This window comes from Ananas comosus, linkage group 13 (genome assembly GCF_001540865.1).
Source record: "Ananas comosus cultivar F153 linkage group 13, ASM154086v1, whole genome shotgun sequence".
Lineage (NCBI taxonomy): Eukaryota > Viridiplantae > Streptophyta > Magnoliopsida > Poales > Bromeliaceae > Ananas > Ananas comosus.
In genome coordinates this window covers 9214592-9237551 of record NC_033633.1, presented here as the reverse complement: position 1 = coordinate 9237551, position 22960 = coordinate 9214592, and the positions used below count along the sequence as shown (strand labels likewise).

Below are 22960 nucleotides of genomic sequence, written 5' to 3'. Positions count from 1 at the left end.
TAATGTATAAACAAATATTAATTATGAAAGTTAACTATCAAAAAGAAATGACCAATTTGCATAAAAAATCCACTAATTTTGGGTTTTTGTAAAAGTGGGCCACCTTTTTTGTTTTTACAAATTTGGTCCGATTTTTCAACAAACTGACCAAAATACCCTTGTTCCTTTTTCTCTCTCCTTTTTTTTTTTTTTCTCTCGTTCTTTTCTTCTTTCTTTTCCCAGAGAGCGGCGGAGACGGAAACGCCACCCCTTGCCCCGGCGATGTCGCCCTCGCCCGCTCAGGTGACGTCGCGGGCAACGAGCCCACCTCCCCTGCCTCAGCTCGAATCCTCCGACCCTGCTGAGGCCGCGCCGCCACCCTTCTTCTCCACTAGGACACGGCGACTTTGAGACGCAGGCTCTTCTTCTCCACCACGCGTCAAAACGCCGAGACGTCATCGGAGGCAGCGAGATCACCTCCGACGATGTAGCGGTGGTTGCGATGAAAGCAAAAGAGGGAGAGGTGGTGACAAATATATATATATATATATATATATATATAGAAAAAAATAAGAATAATAAAAATAAAATAAAAATTATTTACTCCTACAGAAAAGATTAAAAAATATAGGAGAAGAAAGAAGATGATGAAAATTGCACTCTTAAAATAAGATTACACTGTTTTAAAAAAAAAATTGCACTGTTTTAATGAAAATTGCATGATTTGATATAAAAATTATACTCTTTTGAAATAGATTTTACACTCTTTAGACCAAAGTTGCACCATTTAAAAAAAATTTACACTATTTCTTTCTTCTTCTTTTTTTTTCTCTTTCTCTTTTTCTTCTTCCTCTTCCTGCAGGAGCAGCTTTCTTTTCTTTTCTTTTTTTTTCCTCTTTCTCCTCTTCTTCTTCTTCTTTTTCTTCTTCTTCTTCTTCCTGCAGGAGCAGGTTTTTTTTTTTTTCCCTCCTTTTCTTTTTCTTCTTCTTCTTCTTCTTCTTCCTGCAGGAGCAGCACCCACCCGCCGGCTCTGGAGGCAAAGGCAGAGGCGATGGGGGTGTTGGCGATGGTGGGGGTGGGGGAGGAGAAGGTGGCGGCGGTGGCGGATCGGTTGGAGTGGGTGCGGTGGCTTGGGAGGGCAGTGGCGCGCGCGCCGAGCTCACCATCATTAATCGCCTCCGCCACATGCACCTCGCCTCGTCGGTAATTAATTAACTCTCTTTCTTTCTTCTTCTTAATTAACGACTCCTCCTTACTAATTATATTATTTTGATCTGATTATTTGCTATTGAAATTAGATCTCTACCATTTCTTTTTTTTTTTGTTTTTTCTTAATTAACGACGCCTCCGACGACGTCGCGGGGCGCTCCTCGCTATCGGCGTTCTAGGGCGAGATGCGCGCGGCGGGTGCCACTGCCTTCCCCAGCCGCCGCACCCACTCCGGCCAATCCGCCACCACCGACGCCTCCAGAGCCGGCGGGTGGGTGGTGCTCCTGCAGGAAGAAGAAGAAGAAGAAGAAGAAGAAGAAGAAAGCTGCTCCTGCAGAAAGAAGAAGAGAAAGAGGAAAAAAAAAAAAAAAAAGNACTTTATCTAAAATGTGAGAAATCCGGTTCCAACGTGGTAAATCTTTTTAAAATGTGATAAAAAAAAGAAGAAAAAAAAAAGGAGAAAGAGAAGAAGAAGAAGAAGGACGTTCTCGTCGAAAGAAATAAAAAAGGAGAAAGAGAAGAAGAAAAAGAAGAAGAGGAAGAAAAAAATATAATTTTTATATCAAATAGTGCAATTTTTATTAAAACAGTGCAAATTTTTTTTAAAACAGTGTAATTTTATTCTAAGAGTGTAATTCTCATCATCTTCTTCCTTCCCCTATATTTTTTAATCTTTTCTGTAAGAAATTTTTTTTTATTTTTATTTTTGTTATTCTTATTTTTTTCTATAATTTTTTTTTGTCACCACCTCTCCCTCCCTTGCTTTCTATCGCAACCACCACGACGTCGTCAGGGTGATCTCGCCGCCTCCGACAACGTCTCGGCATTTCGACGCATGGTGGAGAAGAAGAGCCTGCGTCTCAACGTTGCCGTGTCCTAGTGGAGAAGAGGGTGGCGGCGCGGCCTCAGCAGGGTCGGAGGATTCGGGCCAAGGCAGGGGAGGCGGGCTCGTTGTCGACGACGTCGCCGGAGCGAGCGAGGGCGACGTCGCCGGGGCAGGGGTGGCATTTCAGCCTCTGCCACTCTCTGGGAAGAGAAAGAAAAAAAAGAACGAGAGAAAAAAAAAGAGGAGAGAGAAAAAGGTACAAGGGTATTTTGGTCAGTTTGCTGAAAAATAGGACATAATCTGCAAAAACGAAAAAGGTGGCCCCACTTTTGCAAAATCCCAAAATTAGTGGATTTTTTATGCAAATTGGCCAAAAGAAATAAGTGTCTACATTTATATTTTTTACTATAAAAATTAATATTATCAAAATAATTGTATTATTGATAGAGTAAAAATGTTTAAATTATGATTAGATACAATTAATGAATGTGTTACCCCATATAAAACTTGGTTTAGCAATATCAATCCTCTTTAATATATAGGTAAAAATGCATAAAATTTATCTCAATTATCACCCATTTAAATTTGAGTATTTAATCTTCGAAAATTTTAATTTTTCTACCAATTTTTTAATTTATTTGATTTAAGCCAATTAGTAACTCTTTAATTTAAAAAATTGAAACCGCAGTTTATCCATACAACGTAACTATAAATTTATTAAATTAAGAAATTAGCTTAATTTTATTTTCGAACGGCCATCAAATTATTTAAATCAAAAAAATTAAAAGGTTGAGTTGTGAAATCAAAATTTTTAAAAGATTAAATAGTTAAATCAAAATAGTCCATAATTGGATTTTTAAAGTACGGTGCACGATGCACCAAGCGCATGCAATAGTTTCTATCCTACTGTACCGCACAAGTTTTAAAGCGGTGGCACGATCGAAAATTTCTCGAACGTAAATACGGATTTTTTTAAAATTTTTTTAATTAGGCATTTTGCGATGACGTGGCACTTTAATTATTAAAGCGTGTTGGGAATGGCAATTTGGTAAATAAATGGAGAACGGGGGGCGGAAACCGAGGCGCACGAAGATCAGAGCTTCGGCTCACCCTTTGATGACGATCGTGCGCCCAGAGACGAATCTCGGCCGTCCAAATCACTCAATCTACGGAGATGCGCAGAGATTTCGAGCTAAATTGCAAATTAATCCTCCCAATGTTAGAAATTTAATTTGACCGGTATGTTAGTGTGCTTTAGCACTAATGTAGGATTAGTGCATTGGTTGGGGTGTTGAATTCTATATTTTTATGGGATTTTTTTTATAAAATAATCCTCTAAAATTTTATAATTTACGAAATAACCCTATCAAATTATATATTTGGCAAACTAATCCTCTTTTCGCCATGTAGGAGCCACGTCAGATTTTTTTTTCCGAAATACGGTGAATTGTTTACCGTATTCTGAAAGAATCCAAGGTTTTTTAAAAGTGATGTATCGTTCACCGTATTCATTAAGAATGTTAACGATTCACCGCCTTCTTCATAATTTTTTATTGAGGATTATATAATATAATATGAGAAAGAGAAAAAAATGAGATTGTTAAAATTATATATAGATTATACGGAAAATAAAAAAAGTGAGGTTGTTAGAATTATATATGAATTATTAGAATATTCGTTTGATTGTTAGGATTATATTCGTTTGATTATTAGGATTATATGGATAAATTATTAGGACTTTTTTTATTACTAGGATTATATGGAAAGATTATTAGGATTTTCAAATTGTTAAGATTATATATTATGTTTGATTATTAGGATTATATTGATAGATTATTAGAATTTTTTTATTGTTAAGATTGTATAGATAGATTATTAGAATTTTCAGATTGTTAACATTGAAATATTGAATATAGAAATAAACAGTAAATAAATAAAAAACGGTGAATGATTCACCGTTTTTGTGAGAAATTTTATGAAGACAGTAAATTGTTCACCGTTTTTAAGTGAAAATCCCAATGTACATCTTACATGGCAAAAAGAGAGTTGGTTTTTTAAATATAATTTTGGCAGGATTATTTCGTAAATACCAAAATTTTAGAGGATTGTTTATTTGTTTTATAAAAAAAAAGTCCTTTTTATGTGTCCATAAATTTATCTATCATCAAAATATATAGTTAAGGGCCTGTTTAGCCTACCTTTTGAAAAATTAATTTCTGTTAAGATAATTTTGATTTGTAGAATTATTTTTAGTTAAAAGCTATAAATTATTTGACCGAGTCTGACAAAAAAGTAATTTTTTGGAATATTTTATAAAATTGTGTGACTAGTTTTCTAAATTGATTTTGTAAAGAATAATTTATCTCGATAAACTAGCACTCGTGTCGTGCTGGCTTATGGGTTATTTGATTTCATGTAAAATTATGAAAAAAAAATTTCAGTAAAAAATAATTTCTGGCAAAAAAAAAAAAAATACGACTTTTAGTATTTGATTTGATTAGACTGGAATTGGGGTTTCACATGCATTTATATTTAGTATAGGCTTGGATTTAAGTTAGATTCAAATTGAGTTTGAGTTAGATTTAATTTCTATTTACTTAACATTGTTTGATTGAAATTGATTGGGTTGCGATTGGATTTGCATCAATACAATTCTGTTAAGGGCGTGTTTGGTTCGAGTTATGTTATATTACAGAGTATTTCGATATATCCAAATATCTTAGATTTCTAAATGAGGTTACTACTGATACTGTATTAGTGCGTTTAATTTAATACAGTAATGTAATACTGGATTGCAGTGTTTATAGCGTTACTATGTTTGGTTTAATACTCCCACGAGAAGGATTAACTAAATTACGGCAAGCAGGATTATAAATAAACAGAACACGCCTGTGCAAGGGGTCTTTTTTCACATACAAGAGACCACTGCAATTTCAATTTCTTTATTTTCTACTTTGCTATAGTAGTTATTTTTGTTAGTTAAAGGCTTGGTAGGACAAGTTAGCAGTAGGACTCATCTCTATAACAACCTCTGTATTTCAACTCTTTTTCTGAAATAAAGATAAGTCACTTGGCTCATTCAGCCAAGTCATTAATACAATGAGTGTTCGAACTCGGCTGAGTATATCCCTCCTCAGTCGATCGCTTGATTAGTCTTGGGCGCATTCGAGGGTTATCATCAAGAGTCGGCCCACCTCTCGACTCGCTTCCCAAAGGAAAATACTGATTGGGTCAATGGTCTGGATTTTCGGCTCGCAACAACCGGCAATAGAGTAATCCCAAAGATGCTGAAGATGACATTTCCATGATAGTATTTAATGCCTCGATTGGGAGTAGATCAAGACGTACAATGCATATCGAAAACCCTAGGCAAGGGTAGGGTTCTGGCGGGGAGATGCAATAGAAAGAGAAAGCGAGAGAAAGGAGAGGTCTTTAGAGCGCAGGTACGATAAGTAAAGGTAAGAGAGAGGGAAAATGTAACGACCCGACCCGCAAGCAATAATAACTCGTTGGGCCCAAACCACTGGTCCAAAATGCATAAGCCTAGTTATTATTACTAACGTGTAGGCCTCATATATTCTAATGAGATTTAGTTTCCTACCCGATGTGTGACTATTGGAGTGTTACATTCTCCTTCTTGGTTTTCCAATCTTCTCTTCCATGGTCGTTGTCACACTCGTGGTTGCTGGCACCGCCGAAGTACTACCTGTCATCGTATGTTGTACCGAGCGAGCCCATGGAGGTGGTGGTCACATGAATCTCCCACATAATTCACACCAACCAGAGGATCAACCAAACAAATGAGACAATAATAAGGTAAATTAAAAGTTGTAAGTAAAGAATGCACAAATCAGAGCAAGGTGGACATCAGTTTTTTCCCTCGACAAAATTGCAGCGAAAATTTATTAGATGACAAAAAAATTTAGAAAATACTGGAGCAACTCTTGAGAAAATAAACTCCAACAAAGTAAATATCCATAATAGGAAGAGTAAACCAAAAAAAAAAAAAAAAAAGGGTTTCTAAGTTCTAAGTAAGCAACGTTTTATAAAGAACCTTTTATATGAATTCACATTGTGAATCCTGAATGTTGAGCCCTGAATTCTGCATATGCATCCTAAATCTATATAAAATGTTGAGGCAACATCTAAAGTCCTTGCACAACAGCAAATCCTAAGCCACCAGTAATCAACTTCGAAGAATTTAGTTCATAAAATATCTTACAAACTTCCCAGTAAACAATTAAGCTTATACGTCCGTCTCTAAGCTACCATAAAAACCATCCTTACAATAAATTAGACCCTAAAATATGAACAATCAATAGCCAAGTACCAATTGGATTCTCGAGAGCTTTCACTTTTACAAAAGATGCAGTTTAAAGCTTTCACTTTTACAAAAGGTGTAATTTCAGTCAATAAGCATAACTATTTTTTACTTCTCAACGAATGTGTAAAAAGAATATTGTTTTAAATATTAAGAAGACAACAATATATACATATTTTTCTCATTTTAACTTTTTTATATGTATGAAACAACCTGATGCAATTCAAATCAGAATTCGGAATTCTAAACTTTCATATGTTCCAATTCAGGTAGACAATTCCGCATTCCATGAAGAATTTAGAACTCACCTACACAATTAAGTAACATTCTATGCCCATCAAGTATCTTAATGCAATTCAGATCAGAATTCCCCCAGAATTCATCCAGGCAACTCAACATTCAGCTAGGTAATATAGATTCTAGGTAGGTAATGTAGAATTCAGTTAGGGAATTCATAACTCAGCTGGCCGATTCATGGTTCCATGAAGAATTCAGAATCAAGATCAAGGGGAAAAAAAAACAGAGCTACATAAGAACACAAATGAGACCCACCGATTGCCCGCTAAGCAAGCCATCCATTCTACTTTCATGGCCAATTAATTATTGAAACCATCAATATTAAACTATGTGAAAATAAGCCCAAGTTAAAGTAAAGCAGCGGATATCAAAAAAAAAATTTCGACAAAAATGAAGTAGAATTCTGTTAGGCAATTCAGGATTCAGCTGGTTATTTCAGGACTCCATGAAGAATTCAGAGCCCAGGTAAAAAAAAAAAAAATCTGCGTAAGGGCACAAATGAGAGCCATCGGTTGCCCGCTAAGTAGGCCGTCTATAGTGCTTCTATGGCTAATTAATTACCGAAACCATCAATATTAAACTATGTGAAAATAAGAGCAAGGTAAAGTAAACTAGCGGATATCAAAAAAATTTTCCCGACAAAAATAAAGTAGAAATTTGGCAGTTCCCAAAAAAAATAGAAACCATCACTACTCAAAAAACTAAACTATATAAAATAGAATAAATCTAGAGAATATGAAATAACATTCGAAAAAAAATTTAGAAGGCAACGTGGAAAAGAAGGCTTAGATTCAACATTAATTTACATACTAAAATAGTTTCTACTCTTCTCTTCAAGTGCAAATCAAACTTTTGCAAAGGATTGAAAGCTGCAGTGGTTGCCATGTGGCCATCCATACTGCCTCGCTGTCCAAACCTTCTAATATGAATTCGAAAAATACTTAAAGAAGAAGATAGAGACCTTATGAAACTTCATAATCAATGTATGAAACCTATAATCAAGCATCGAACTTCCAAATACATTGTGATGTTTCAACTCATCATCATCGCCTATTATCAGAATTATTTTTCAAATAAAAGTTCTTGACTTTTTTTTTGGATAAAGTAAGCAATAAGAAAGAATATATAAGAATCATACAAAACATAAAATTTCAATTAAGCAATAGATTGCAAGAGCAAGCATAACAAAATCAAAAAAATTTGATAGTGGGGAGAGAATCAGAGAAAAAACTCTAGTAGGCATTTCATCAAACATATGAGGGGTGCAGCAAAATGAACAATTCTTGGAGCTCCCCTTGCTCCACCCAGTAGAGAGAGATAGAGAGAGAGAGAGATTAGGGGAAGAGCAAGAGAGGAATAGGCTTGAAAATGTGGGTAAAATAGCCATCGGCTATGAATGCGGCATCAATGCACTGGAAAAATCGTTGGAGTCATCGGAGCCAACGGCTATGACATTGCCACTGTCTTTGCCATGACAAAAAGGAATCCTTGTAGGCTTTGATAGCACCCACATGGCGTAAGACCAACACGGCGTAGAACCCATGTCACGCCCCGGGACCGCCTATTTGGTCGGTCCGGAAGCGCACACAGATCGTTGAATGGACAGAGCCTTCCCTGTCCGTCCAAGGCTCAACAAAACAAGTACATTGAATTTCACATAGAAAAAATAATACAATACAGTTTTGCGCGAGGGCATATCACAAGAGCGAGAATGTAAGCCTAACTATTACAACATTGGTACAATCACATTTTTACATGCATTTTCTCACTTTACATTGATACAAGAATGATTTCTCCAAAACACAATTACATTCCAAATTACATTTCCAATAAACTTTTACATTCTTTTGCTTGTACATAGGGCGACCTAAACTGGGTGACCCTGCTATCTAGGGCACAACGCCTACGCCTCGATCCGGTGCCACTCTGCGAATGGTGGCTCTGCAACAACAGGGGGTGAGAACTAAAAGAAGTTCCCAGTGGGTTCAGCCGCTGGCCTCACCGACTTTCCTACTAGGTCTAGTAAGGCATAGTAATACGAAAGGAGATAGCAATGCAATATATAAGTAACTGAACATGTAGTCTACCACTACTAAACATACAACATGCAACAATGTCAACTACTATGCCTTACAATAAGAAATGAATGTCATGGTCCAATATGTTCAACAGTGTCCCTCACACACTCTTGACCCAATTCAATCTTGACCCAATTGGGGCTTCTCACAAGACCAGCCCAACTCACCCCACTCAGCCTCGTGCGTGGAGACTAGCTAGCGCTCCATCACCCACTATAGGCTACTCACGGGGATATCATGATCGACCCATCACTCAAGCTGTGATCTCACTATTCTCACTCTCTACATAAGATGCAACAATGCAAACTAGCACAGGATACAATATGATTAATCAACCTATCTCTTTTCTCTTTGACCCAATCATACCGGCTAACCCGAAGGTTGAGCCCCGACTCACAATCCAATCCCACAAATGAGGAGCACCGCTACGACCCATTGGGGACTGTCTGCTGGGTAGCTACGTTAACCTACCTGTGAAAAACTCCGGAGATCACTGCTTGGGTGGAGCGACCACCGCCAAGCCGATAGACGTAATGTGAGCATGATCTAATCCTCTAAACTTGAGGATACCCTACGAACTAGTAGTAACAACAACAAAGGATTTACCAATCCCTAGCATGGTCCAGAGGATCTATTTCAATCCCTCACATGCTCAATAACATCATAGTACTAGATGCCACGCTACAAATACATTGACCCAATTTTTTCCACATACACTCGAGAATTTACCCAACTCGTGTAGTGTGCATCAATGGAATATACAAACACCACACAACGTGAACACAAGCAACTATGCAATTGATAGACTTTATAGGTATGTAAAACAAAACCGAAAATAAATACATACCAAAATTCAGGATCAAAACAAAATTATAAGATAACTCACAGAGTGCCATAGAGAAGAAATTCTTGATCAATTTGCGGAAGCGTGAAGTCCGGCTATGATCTGAAAGTCACGAACCGAACTTGGGTGATTTGGTTTCTCCTCCTATCTCAGGCACTCTGCCGTATGGTGTGGAACCGATGGTAATTCTTCACCAGAATGCGTATGAGAAGGTGGCAGGACCAATACCCCTTTATATAAAGTCCAGATCGACTTCCCATCAAAGTCTGATTAGGATTCTATTTAAATCTGAAATAGATGGGATAGGGATAAAATATACCATATCAAGTAGTTCTAAATCTGTTAGGATTGACCTTTATCTATAGCAAATCCTAAAGTAAATATGATTAATTGGGCCACAATATATGGAAATCCTAACATGCAATGCTTCATAATGATATGGTAACTCAATATCATGCCACAATGCAATGACCCAATTTCTTATTCATACTTGAGGCTTTCTCAATTCATGCCATATCTCTATCATGCATAACACATTATGCACAATCCATGTTTTATCACAAGGTTCACATTCAATATCATAATGACAACCAATATATTATTTTTTTCAATGTCCACAATGTTTTCTATGTCCAATCCACTAGTTTTTTCTCTACTAGTTCAACATGTCACTAGGGTTCATGTGTCACTGATTTCATGCATCCTAAGTTCCAAGTTAGCATCACAATAATTTATATATACATCATAGGAAGCATGCAAGTTCCTATAACAAGAAATACTTGAACCTTACCATGCACAAATAATACATGTATATATGCTCAACAAAAGGGAATTAGACACAGGAAGAAATCTAACCGTTCCAGATAGCACCACCTACCTCGTCTCATTAGCAATTGCTAGAATTTCCAAGCAATTTGATTTACAATGCCGATTCGTCTCGACCCAAGCCTAACGAACACAATTATGCAAATCTCTCAATCGGACGCCGTAACCTCGTTGTAATCCAAAACGAAGTTATCCTCCGTGTCGAATTATCCTTCAATTAAGGTTTTACAAGGTCAATTTAGTTCCACATCCCTTAGGAACAAAAGCTCTAAATCCTAGACCCAGATTTCATGAATTCTCAAGAACACTAAAATCTATAATAAACCTTTACTCAATTTTGTTTATAATTATCTAGGAACCCCAAATACACTTTGTAAAGTATTTAATACAAACCCTAACTCAAATCCACAAACCTCACCTTGACTACATAGCTCTCCAAGCTAAATCCACCATTAGAGAGCTCCAAGCTTCCTCTCCAAGCTATTTCCAAGCTAAATCTCTAATTTCTCCTCCAACTTCTTCTCTTTGGTGGAGAGATTACAAGAGAGAGAGAGAGAGAGAGAGAGAGAGATGTGAGCTAGAGGGAAAGAGAGAAAGAGAGAAAAGAGAAGACTCTCCTTTCTCTCTCTCTCGGGTTGGACCAGAACAAAGGGGAGAGAAGCAATTGTTACACACATAGGCCCCCCAACCATTGCAACTTACAATTTCGTCCAGTTCAGATCTGTTACTTTTCGCTAGAGCCCTTCTAAATGTTCGTTTGCGCTCAAATTTGACAGTAAGACTCGGTTAAAATCAATTAGAAGAACGTGATCTTAACTTTTCAGTTTTGAACCACTTTTGATCATCGAAAAGTCTACAAACTAGAATCTCTAGCAGATAGCAGTCAGATTTTATTTTTCACTTTTTGGGTGTCGGAATAACATGAAACTTTAAATCTAGCATCAGAAAAATAATTCTGACATATTTTCAAATTTTCATAATTTTCTGACGCTGTAAATTTTTTGCTAAAAGATTAGTCCGTTTCTTACAGAAAATTCTAAATCTTCTGTTTTCATTCCAATTTCAGCACAAGTCATTTTTGACTTATATTTACTTTTTTAAGTCCAATAAAAATAGTATCTTACACTATTTTTATTTACATTTAATTTTATATTAAAAATCCGGTACATTACAACCCACACGGCGCTAGTTCTAGAAAAAATTGGACAGAGAGCAAGCCATCCAATTGGGTGAGGAAGTTTCGGCGACGGCGGGGTTGGGGAGGGGTGGAAGGAGGCATACTGTAGCAGGGCGACAAAGGCTCAGGGTTTGTGGGAGCTGCGGGGGGGAGCGCGGCCCTCCGCGTACGAAAGCGGATACGAAGTTGTACTCGCAAGATGCTGCCAGATCTAAGCCGCAGTAGGCGAGAGAGAAGCACTGTCCGCTCGCGCCCCTCGCGCGCCCACCCGTGGTGCCACGTGCGCGTGACCCGTGCCCGTGCCCGCCGCTCTGCCTGCCCGCTATGCCCGCCCGCCCTGGAAAAACAAAATTTAGTGGGCCCCACCGAAGCCCCCCGCCGAACGCGAGGAGGCTTCGGAATCGCAGGTGGGAGAAAGGGTGGGGATCAAAGGTGCGCGAGAGGGAACGGAAAAGACGGGGCGGACGACACGTAAGCCACAGTTAGGGATGTCAATGGGTATAGATACCCGAAATTTTATCCGAATCCGAACCCGAATGAAACGGATATATCCGATGGATATGGATATGGATTCGGATATGGATATCAAAAATAAAAACCCGACGGATATGGATTCGGATATAGATTTTGACTGTACCCGATCCGAACCCGAACCCGAATTTATTTTGTATTATATATATATATATATATATATATATATTTGATGTTATATTTGAATTTGTATTTTAAAAATTTAGATTTAATATAATATATTTTGAAATATTGAAAAAAGAAATAATTGTTTCGGGTTCAAATTTTCGGATTCGGGTTCAGGTTCGGGTTTCGGACTTTTGGTTGGGTTCGAGTTTGGATATGGATTTTTAAAATCCGTCGGGTTCGGGTTCGGGTTCGGGTCTCGGGTTTGGAATCGGGTTTGGGTTCGGATTTTTGAAAATCCGCTCCAAATCCGACCCGTTGACACTAGCCACAGTAAAACTCACGATTTAATATATCTATTGATATAAATTATTTGGGCTATCAGACTATTAACACTTAGATCCTATTTGGATACATAAACATCTAATTTGATACATTGTTTTGATTTACTTAAGAAGTATATAGTATTTGGTAGACAAGAGTGTGATCGAATGTTTAGAATGAATACCACATTCGACCTTCAAGTCATTTTCAGAATAAAATAACTCATCTACAAAATAAAGTATGCTATCCTACCAAATTATTAATGCTACAATTTTTCAAAGAACAAAAATTGACCAACTTCCAATCATATCATAAATATACAGAACAAGTTATCATCGGATATCGATTTCGACATCCAAAGAGAGCCTTCGAGGTAATTGCACCATTTGTTCCTAACCGTTATGTGGTTCCCCTCTTTTATTCTTGTCCTTTTATTTTTTTTCTATATATGCAACAATTGTGTCAAGCCCAAACATGTCTATTAGGACAAAATCAAGAAATAATTAGACATTTGGAATTGAACTATAATAAAATATAAATCTTAGAAAATTAATAGAAAAAAAATTGAAATAAAAAAATTGCTAAAATTTAGAAAGTAATGTTCCAATTTTGTTTATTGGGAAAACTTCAAATACCCTCCCTATGATTTTACACTTTTTCACTTTGGTACTCTATAGTTTAAAATATATCGATTTAGTATTCTGTGGTTTTCTTTTTCTCTTTTTATTATCCCTTCTACTAATTTTTTCGTTAAATGAGTAATAAAGTTAAAACTAAAAAGTTACTAAAGTGAATATTCGATAAACCTAGGTAGAGTATCTGAAATTTTTGATATATAATTTAACGAAATGTTAACGAAAGAGTTGACGAAAAAAGAAAAATAAAACCACATAGTAATAAATTAATACACTTTAAACCATATAGTATTAAAGAAAAAAATGCCAAACCATATGAGTGGCATTTAAAGTTTGCCCCTCTTTTTTTCCCTTTTTTTTTTTTTGAGAGAGAGAGATAGGTAGCATGCTATCCGTTTCGTTTATATCATTTAGAAATAAATTTAGCTGGAAATGTGAATCAACTAGAATTCGAATTTGGGTCTCGGATATCAATTATCAAGTCATTTGTCATTTGCTCTAGTGACGATCGGTTCTTTTTCTTTTTTTTTTTTTCCTTTTTTTTTTTAATGAGTGGATAATATCGGCAGTGTAGTAGTCTGGTTGAGTCCAAACCCTATTATAGGATTCCTAATCCAAATATAGAACAGCCCGAGCCGCCCTAGAAGACGCCTAGCCCAGGTCTGATGAATATATAATATATTATAACCCGAAACCGGTGTAGTTCTTTTCTTACCCGCAACTCGATCTCCTCTTCTTTTTTTTCCCCTCTTTCTTCTCTTTCCAGACAGACTAGTAACAGCATCGCCTCCGCCACCGCCACCGCCATGGGCCGCAAGGACGACCGCTCCACCAAATCCTCCTCCTCCTCCGCCGCCGCCGGCGCTCCTCCCAAGAAGGAGAAGCTCTCCGTCTCCGCCATGCTCGCCGCCATGGACAAGCCCAAGCCCTCCTCCTCCTCCTCCTCCTCTTCCGCCACGGCCTCCAAGAAATCCAAGCCCAAGCCATCGAAACCCTCCTCCTACATCGACGGCCTCGACCTCCCCCCCTCCGACGACGACGACGACGACGACGGCGGCGGCGGCGATCGCCCCGAACCCGAAACCCACCGCCCCCGCGATCTCCCCCGCCCCGACCTCGGCTCCGTCGCGCCGTCCGGCAAGGAGATCCGGAAGCGCGAGAAGCGCGACCTCGTGGCCGCGCACGCCGCCGAGGCCGCCCGCCACGAGGCCCTCCGCGACGACCGCGACGCCTTCTCCGTCGGCGGCGGCGAGTTCGACGCCGCGTCCGCCAACGTCCGCGACGTGGTGGTGGAGAACTTCTCGGTGTCGGCGCGCGGCAAGGAGCTCCTGAAGAACGCGTCCGTCCGCATCTCCCACGGCCGGCGCTACGGGCTCGTCGGCCCCAACGGCAAGGGCAAGTCCACCCTGCTCAAGCTCCTCGCCTGGCGCAAGATCCCCGTCCCCCGCAACATCGACGTCCTCCTCGTCGAGCAGGAGGTCGCCGCCGACGACCGCCCCGCCCTCGACGCCGTCGTCTCCGCCGATCTGGTGCTCGTCCGCCTCCGCCAGGAGGCCGCCGCCCTCTCCGACGACAAGAACACCAGCAGCAGGGGGGACGACGAGGACGAGGACGACGAGGACGAGGACGACGACAGCGGCGAGCGGCTGGCGGAGATCTACGAGCGGCTGCAGCTGCTGGGGTCGGACGCGGCGGAGGCGCGGGCGTCGAAGATCCTGGCGGGGCTGGGGTTCACGAAGGAGATGCAGCGGCGGGCGACGCGGTCGTTCAGCGGGGGGTGGCGGATGCGCATCTCGCTGGCGCGCGCGCTGTTCATGCAGCCGACGCTGCTCCTGCTGGACGAGCCCACCAACCACCTCGACCTCCGCGCCGTGCTGTGGCTCGAGGAGTACCTGTGCCAGTGGAAGAAGACGCTGGTCGTCGTCTCGCACGACCGCGACTTCCTCAACGCCGTCTGCAACGAGATCATCCACCTCCACGACCTCAAGCTCCACGTCTACCGCGGCAACTTCGACGACTTCGAGAGCGGCGACAAGCAGATGCGGGCCGCCAAGAAGAGCGGGAGCAAGGCCCAGCAGGACAAGGTCAAGGGGCAGGCTCTCTCCAAGGCCGCCAGGGACGCCGCCAAGACCAAGGGGAAGGGGAGGGCCGCCGCCGCCGACGACGACGACGCGCCCCCGCCGGAGGTCCCCAAGAAGTGGAGGGACTACAGCGTCGAGTTCCACTTCCCCGAGCCCACCGAGCTCACCCCATTGAAGTTAGCTTCAGCTACCCGAGCCGCGAGGACTTCAGACTCTCGAACGTCGATGTGGGGATCGATATGGGGACGAGGGTCGCGATCGTGGGGCCCAACGGCGCCGGAAAGTCTACTCTTCTTAACCTGCTCGCGGGGGACTTGGTGCCCGCCGAGGGAGAGGTGCGGCGGAGCCAGAAGCTGAGGATCGGGCGGTACTCGCAGCATTTCGTGGATTTACTGACGATGGAGGAGAACCCGGTTCAGTACCTTCTGCGCCTTCACCCGGACCAGGAGGGGATCAGCAAGACCGAGGCCGTACGCGCGAAGCTCGGCAAGTTCGGTCTGCCCAGCCATAACCACCTCACCCCTATCGCAAAACTATCCGGCGGTCAGAAGGCCAGGGTCGTATTCACGTCCATATCGATGTCCAAGCCTCACATACTCCTGCTGGACGAGCCCACGAATCACTTGGACATGCAGAGCATTGACGCGCTGGCGGAAGCCCTGGAAGAGTTCACAGGTGGGGTTGTGCTGGTGAGCCATGATTCGCGGTTGATATCGCGTGTCTGCGAGAATGAGGAGAAGAGCGAGATATGGGTCGTCGAAGATGGGACGGTGCGTAAATATCCGGGCTCTTTCCAGGACTACAAGGATGACCTTCTGAGAGAAATAAAGGCTGAAGTCGAAGAGTGATGTGATCTTACAGTGAGTTATCTGTTGGTTTCTTATACAATAAGTTGGTTCAAGCTCTGCAGTTTTTCTATCATTTTTGTCTCTATACTTCTTGGGGGATTGATATTATTTGAGTCCACAGCATATAAGTTAACGGCAACTTTGAATGGTTAGATGCCAGCATGATAAATGTGTATTTGGAGATTAAAACTTTTAAGTAATCTATATGTGTGACGCTTTGTTTGCCAGTTTATTTAGTTGTAGAATAACTTGTGCTTGATAGGATGTTCCGATCGTAGATTATTTTGTTTTTGTTTGATGCTCTTGAAAAATCTTCTTCTGATGTTGCATCATTCATAGGCGTGGTTGGATTATTTGTATATGATTGTTTTTTGCACATAATAGCATTTATTTTCCACCAAATCTGGTCAGAGATATATATTGTCTTTGATTTATCAATTTTCATATCAGCCAAACAGCCAATAAGATTTGACAAGAAGTTGCGGCAAATATTCGTAGGAATTGTACCAAAGGCATCCATTATATTTTTCATTAGGACTTCTCTTTTCAACACTTTTGCCAGTGATTCGCTATGCCAAACATACTGTAAGAACATTTCGCCAATGTTAGTTGTATCGTTACATTATTTTTGTGCTCTTAGTCTTGACAAATTTGGATCTAAATTTTGGGCTGTTGAGTAGCTTTGGCTATTTCAATCAATCTCAACAATTCCCACATTTTGCCGGCATCCATTCGGCGGTTTCAATCTCTTGTTATGGTCTGTTTCAGTCGGAACTTACGAGCTAGGTGGTTTAAGTTCAGAATGGTTGAAACTCAATTAACTAAATCTTGGGCTGAAGAAATATATTTCTTAGCCTCAAGTAATAGCTTCCTTGTTCCAAAGAACCATACCCTACGAAAAAGGGCGAGCCGGTTTTGATTAGGAGAGAGAATTTCTAACCCGACCTTAATGAAGGAAAAAAACTATATAGTAACAGAAGGTAAATAATTGATTTTTTTTATGTTTTTGACTCATATAGCTGTTCTGGAGCGAACCCTGTTCCAAAGTAACGATCCGACTAGTCCCACCCCCCCTCGTACCACATTTCTAAGAAACTAGTGTACTGCATCCACATAGTGTGTACCACAACGTATCCCGTTCTAGATAACATTGCGTTAGATTGGTTTTTGCAGATCTACTTTGTTGTTTTGGTTAACTGCTTTCACTTCCCTTGATGTTTATTTGACATAGAAGATACACTCTTTAGACGCTGATAATTCTTTTCAACACTTGAGACCCCTTTCCATTAAGTACCTTAACCAAATTACATAGTTGAACTTCCCTTAGCAAAATTTTTAGTTCTAACACTTAATCTAAACTGGTGCATATTTTGAGATGCTGAACATTGAAAATTTTTATTTTACAACCTAACACCACATTATCTTATATTTAAGCATGCGCCTAGAAAGCAATGGTATATTTAACTTTTTTGACGGAATGTTTTTCAATCTAATTAAATATATTGTTATTTGATAAAATATTCTGTAGTTCTTTACTTCTTTTGACATAAACAAGTAAATTCTAAAAGAAATATGACGAAAGTTCCTGAGGAATTTTCTGAAATTAAAAGAAATACAAGATATGGTAATAAAAGCAGAACTTTTAACACTCAGGTATACATTCAAAATATAGTATAGTTCAGGTAAGTTAATATACATTTTAGCAATCTGAACTTGAACAGCAGGACAAATTTACATTTGTTAACAGTAGTGGCTATTTACCACTTTCTTTGAGTGACCTACATGATTAACCGACGACCCCCTACATGATCACCCAACAACCCTCTACTAATAATTTTCAGCTTTTAATTTCTAATTTTCAGTTTCAAGATTGATATGCCATTACTTCACGATAATAAACTGTCAAAATATTATTATTATTATGTAATTCATCGTCATGTCGCAGTCCAATAAAAATGCAAACATATTTAATTTGCTAGAATATCAATTGGAACAAGTGTATCTGTTGAAGTCTGACTCAAACAACTTCACATATGGCTTTAGTTCTTTTTTTTTTCCTTCTGAAATTGCCGAAACCAGTCTCAATTGCCGAAATTGTTGATATCATAAATCGTAAGCCATGATTAGAATTAAAAATCAAAGCCTGACTTTGAACTGACCAGAATATCTTTAATGTAAATCAATTGCGGTATAAGATATAGAGTTTCATTTATTTCTCCATTCTTTGTCATTCCCGAAGGAAAAACGTTAACTTCAAAAGATCACATGCATGAACTAAGATTATTTTCCAACATTAGGCTGTGAAAGTAGGATTTTATTATAATATCTGCTTAGGTGAAAGATGAATTTTATGCAATTGATTGAGTGATTTCTCTTAAGTTTTAGCTTAATCAGTTTTTTCGTTTTTCCTCTCTAAAGCCTGTAAATTTCAGCAACTTATTTAATTATATGTTTCGTAAAGATAATCTATATTGGTGGGACAGGACCTGCTAGGAGGTTTACCTGAATGATCAGCACCAAAACATCAGATCATTTTGGCCATGACTGAGTTGAAACTCGTCATGAAACTCAACTGTGACCTTTCAGTGATTTTGGTCGAGTTTGGTCTGCTTGGTTTGAATTTTGGTTTCTTTGTTCCAATTAGATTGTTTTCTGTTGGATTAGCTGATTATGATCGATTATGACGATCGATTATGACTGGTCTTAACTAGTTATGACTTCTTTCAATCAGTAAGAACCTAATTATTGCGAAGTACAAAAAAATACCATCAACATGTTGTTATTCAGGTTATTTTCTTGGTATATCAGCAATTATTTGAATTGAGAAGCCATCCCAGATTGCGTCTAGATTTCATAGAACCTTCAAAGCACTTCTCTGTTACTTTTTGAGTGATCATACAGTTTCTAGGTGTAAGTTGTTTTCCTTTATTCCAAGATTGCTTAGCTTTTGGCCAATTGCAGCATGTAGAGTTCATCCTGTTGAATGGGAGTATGAACCGGAGTATGTGAGAATACATTTCTGCCAGTACACAAAGGGAATAAGAGATAGTGCTGGTAATCCTTATCTCTTCTTTCTTGTTATATCCTTCCGAAGAAATTGTGGAAGTGTTTTCGAGTGATTATGTAGTTTGGTGAGTAAAAGTAGATTTAGATTATAGGTTGTAAAAGTAGATTTAGATTATAGGTTATTGAAAAGATGAATTTGCTAGTGGTCCAAAGTAGAAAAGTTCAGAGTTTAACCTTTATTTAGCTTCAAAGAAATGAAACTGAAAAAAAAAATTTATTTATTCTGTTATCTATTGATGTTTTGCTTTCTCTGTTGAAAGAAAAGTTAGCCAGAGAACAGAACATTATGGGCTTATTTTTACTCGGTTTTAATCTTTGTACACCAGAGTTTTATTTGTGCTACATCATAAATATAAGCTGGAAACTGGAAACTGAAGGAAAAGGGCGAATATACACTGTTGAATCTATTCTGATGCATATTAAATCATTAAATTGTGACTTTACCCTGTCTCTTCTTGAATCTTTGTTGTCTTAACAAGGATCTCATGATGTCGCACAAGGGCCTAAGTTCCTAAGAAAACGAGTCAACTACATAATTAGGATTATTATTTGTTGTGATGATATTTAATCTTTCCATAGAACCCTTGATGGTTGTAGAAACTTCGAGCTTCTTGAAGTTGGTTATGAAGTTGGCTAGAATAAATGAAAACAAAGCAAATGTTTGCAGTTTACTTTACTTTTATGCGCAGTTAATGGCAGCAGAAGCCTCGGCATGATTAGATGTTCTTTATTACGGGGGTTGCAATCTTTTTGTGTCAGTATTGTAGCAGTTCTGTTCCGAGACTAGTGGAACTAGGCTATATAAAGGTATCGAGTAGTATTGAAATTTGTGTTTTGTGGATCATTATATGTACTTCGCTGAATTGCCGTGCTATCGCAGGGTGTATCCTATTTAACTTGGTGATACTGTTCATCTAGTGTCCAGTTGCTATATTTCAGGAAAGATTAAAGAGAAACTTCAGAAGGATGGTTGCTTTATCGGCTTATTTTGAGCACGAATATGTGCCCTGGATCGGATGAAATACCGGATTTGCAAATACTAATTATGTGTGCCTAAGACTTGAATCATTTTGTCACTGGTTATGAAATACTGATTACATGACTAGTAGCTTCTCTCTTGTCTTCATTTGGGCAAACATTTGTCACTAGTAGTATCTACTGTTTCAAACTTGCTATATGTTAGGCTGCAAGCTGTAGTTCATACATAAATGGCTCCTTTGAATCTTAAGATCTGGAAAGAAACTGGGGCTCTAGTTGAGTGTGTGTTCCCTCATACTGCTCGCGTTGATGTAACCTTTCTTGGGAGTGAGGCTGATATGCTTTTGGAAATACGGAGTCCTTTATGTTTTCAAATTATTTTTGATGTTGGGACTTTCAAATCGACGATCGGCTTTATTAAACTTGATCTGGAATATTTGAAGTTTTACAATTTTTTGATATCATTTGCCTAGTAATCGAAAGGATTCAAAATTAACGGTTGAAAATAAAAATATTACAAAATATGATGATATGACATTAAAATTTTAGATAAAAAATATTAATCTTATTTTATATAATATAAAGAATTTTCTATCAAAATTTTTTGTGGTTTGAATATTTCTAGACCGATAAACCTGCAAGCGGTTCACCGTGACTATTAAAATTATTGATTTTGAGCTTCTTCGGTCACTAGGCAAATGATATCAAAAAATCACAAAATTTATTTTCTAAGTATTTCAAATACTCTAGATCAAGTCTAACGAGCCGATCGTCGATTCGAAAGTCCCAATATAGAAAATGATTCGGAAGCATGAAGAGCTCCGTGCTTTCAGAAACATACCAGCCTCACTCCATTCTTGGCAGGTTTATGTTATCATTGGTTCTGGTTCTTTGGTTTGCGACTCGTTTGTAATTGGTGAAGTTTGAGGCCTCAACGCAGGATGTTGGAACAGATAGTGATAAAGGTATGAAATAGAAAGATTAAAAAGGCTTCAAGGCGTGTAGCAATGTCACTTTTCTTAAGGCTTAATCCGTCCCCACCGTTCTAACAATTTGGTGTGCACCGGGTCAACGAACAACCTCCCAGGATACAATGAAGCGTAAACCTCAACTGCGTTTGCACACACGAAGTCGAGCCTTTGAGCACTCACTCGATTAAGTTGTCAAAAGAAATAGAATATAAAACAAGAATGGAATTATTATGAATGGAGACTTAAACTCTTCAACTGTTTTCTGTCTATGTCCTTCTGCGACCAATGCTATGGACTTATATAGGCGACGAACGGGTGCTTCATGAAGTGACTATTCACGAAAGGGTGCTTCGTGAAGTGACTATTCATGAATAGGTGTTTCGTGAAGTGACCTTTCAATTGTGACTTTTCATTTGATCATAACTACCAAATAGTTATATGAATAGAGTTCAATGAATATAACCATTGATTCCAACGGACATATGTACGAAGAGACACACTATAAAGATATGTCTTTTCATATCATATTCTTTCACTAAAAGTCACATCCTTTCACTCTAAGAGTCATACCTTTTGATTAGAGTTGCATCCACTCACTAAGGGTTGTATCAATTCATTAAGAGTTGCATCCATTCACTAAGGGTTGCATCCTTTCACGAAGAATCACATCCATTCACTAAAAATTAATAAATAAAATATATTATTTTAAAATTTTCCTTATACAGGACAGTTTTAAAATCTTGCGAGGTACAACTTTCAGCCTGCTTTTCAGTTTAAATGAGATTCAAGCCAAGCACCTGTCCTGGCGGGCAGGAAACAACGGGCTCGAGCTTTCAGAACTGTTGCGATCAAGTTTCACAAAATAATTTAATTGAATTAAAATCGATACCTTTTTTTTTGAGAGAGAGATAGGTGGCATGCTACCCGCTTCTTTTATGTCCCGACAGGCAGAAAACATCGGGCCTGAGCTTTCAGAATTATTGCGATCAAGTTCCACAAAATAATTTAGTTGAATTAAAACTGATATTTTTTTTGAGAGATAGGTAGCATGTTATCTGCTTCGTTTATTTTATTTAGAAATAAACTTAGCTGAAAATGTGAATAAACTATGATTCGAACTCGGGACCTCGGGTATCAACCACCAAGCCCTATGCCACTTGCGCTAGGAACAATCAATATTAAAAATTGATACATTACTGATATAAAAAGTGACGTGGTATTTAAATTATTAGCGTGTTATCAATCACAATTTTATATTAACAATATAACTCCTGAAAGTTCAAACCAGAAATTATAATAAATTAAAGATTGAGAACCAAAGCGTCACCTATCTCATTGTTTGAGGAGCAAACCTGCTAAATTACCCTTAAAAGCATCTATTTTTCATACTTTGAGAGATCTAAAAAAATTTGAAAGTGCTTCCAATTTTTCCTCTGCTGCTATAAAATTGCGAAGAAAACTTTGCCGTTAGCACGCATGCGATTATATGCTTCTTCGATAGCAGTTCTCAGCTAAATTTTATTTATTCGTGGGATATGGAGGAATTAGAACAATTTTGTATTTGGATGGAAATTGGGTTATTCAATGGGATAAGAAAACTTACGTGTGGATAGTTAGATTAGAATAGTAGGAATAAAATCTATTATATAGTTGTAAAATAATAATATTTTATTTAAATAATAAGCATGTTAATTATTAATAAAATAATATTTTAACAAGTCAATTAATTAATTAACTATGAATATTGTATAAAATGATGGAAAAGCATTTTAATTTACCGTGAGAGAACCGTTGGACAACTGTTTATATTTTTAATTTTGCCATCATAAATATGGCCCTCCGAAAGCCATAAGAGTATAATTTAA

General features: G+C 38.6%; 1 protein-coding gene and 3 long non-coding RNA genes across 4 annotated transcripts; 2 read left to right on the top strand and 2 right to left on the bottom strand.

Annotated features, from left to right (window-relative positions):
* Nucleotides 1027-1512, top strand: LOC109719171. The gene is made up of 2 exons (XR_002218643.1): nucleotides 1027-1182; nucleotides 1368-1512. It is a non-coding gene; the product is annotated as an uncharacterized LOC109719171 (long non-coding RNA).
* Nucleotides 5034-5993, bottom strand: LOC109719170. Its single transcript, XR_002218642.1, has 2 exons — nucleotides 5616-5993; nucleotides 5034-5397 (listed from the first exon to the last, which is right to left on the bottom strand). It is a non-coding gene; the product is annotated as an uncharacterized LOC109719170 (long non-coding RNA).
* LOC109719800 lies at nucleotides 9795-10970 on the bottom strand. Its single transcript, XR_002218784.1, has 3 exons — nucleotides 10798-10970; nucleotides 10432-10590; nucleotides 9795-9842 (listed from the first exon to the last, which is right to left on the bottom strand). It is a non-coding gene; the product is annotated as an uncharacterized LOC109719800 (long non-coding RNA).
* Nucleotides 13847-16312, top strand: LOC109719511 (ABC transporter F family member 4). Its single transcript, XM_020246246.1, is given in 2 exon segments — nucleotides 13847-15401; nucleotides 15404-16312. Coding segments are annotated over 2 exon segments (2121 nt in total). The 5' UTR covers nucleotides 13847-13957; the 3' UTR covers nucleotides 16081-16312.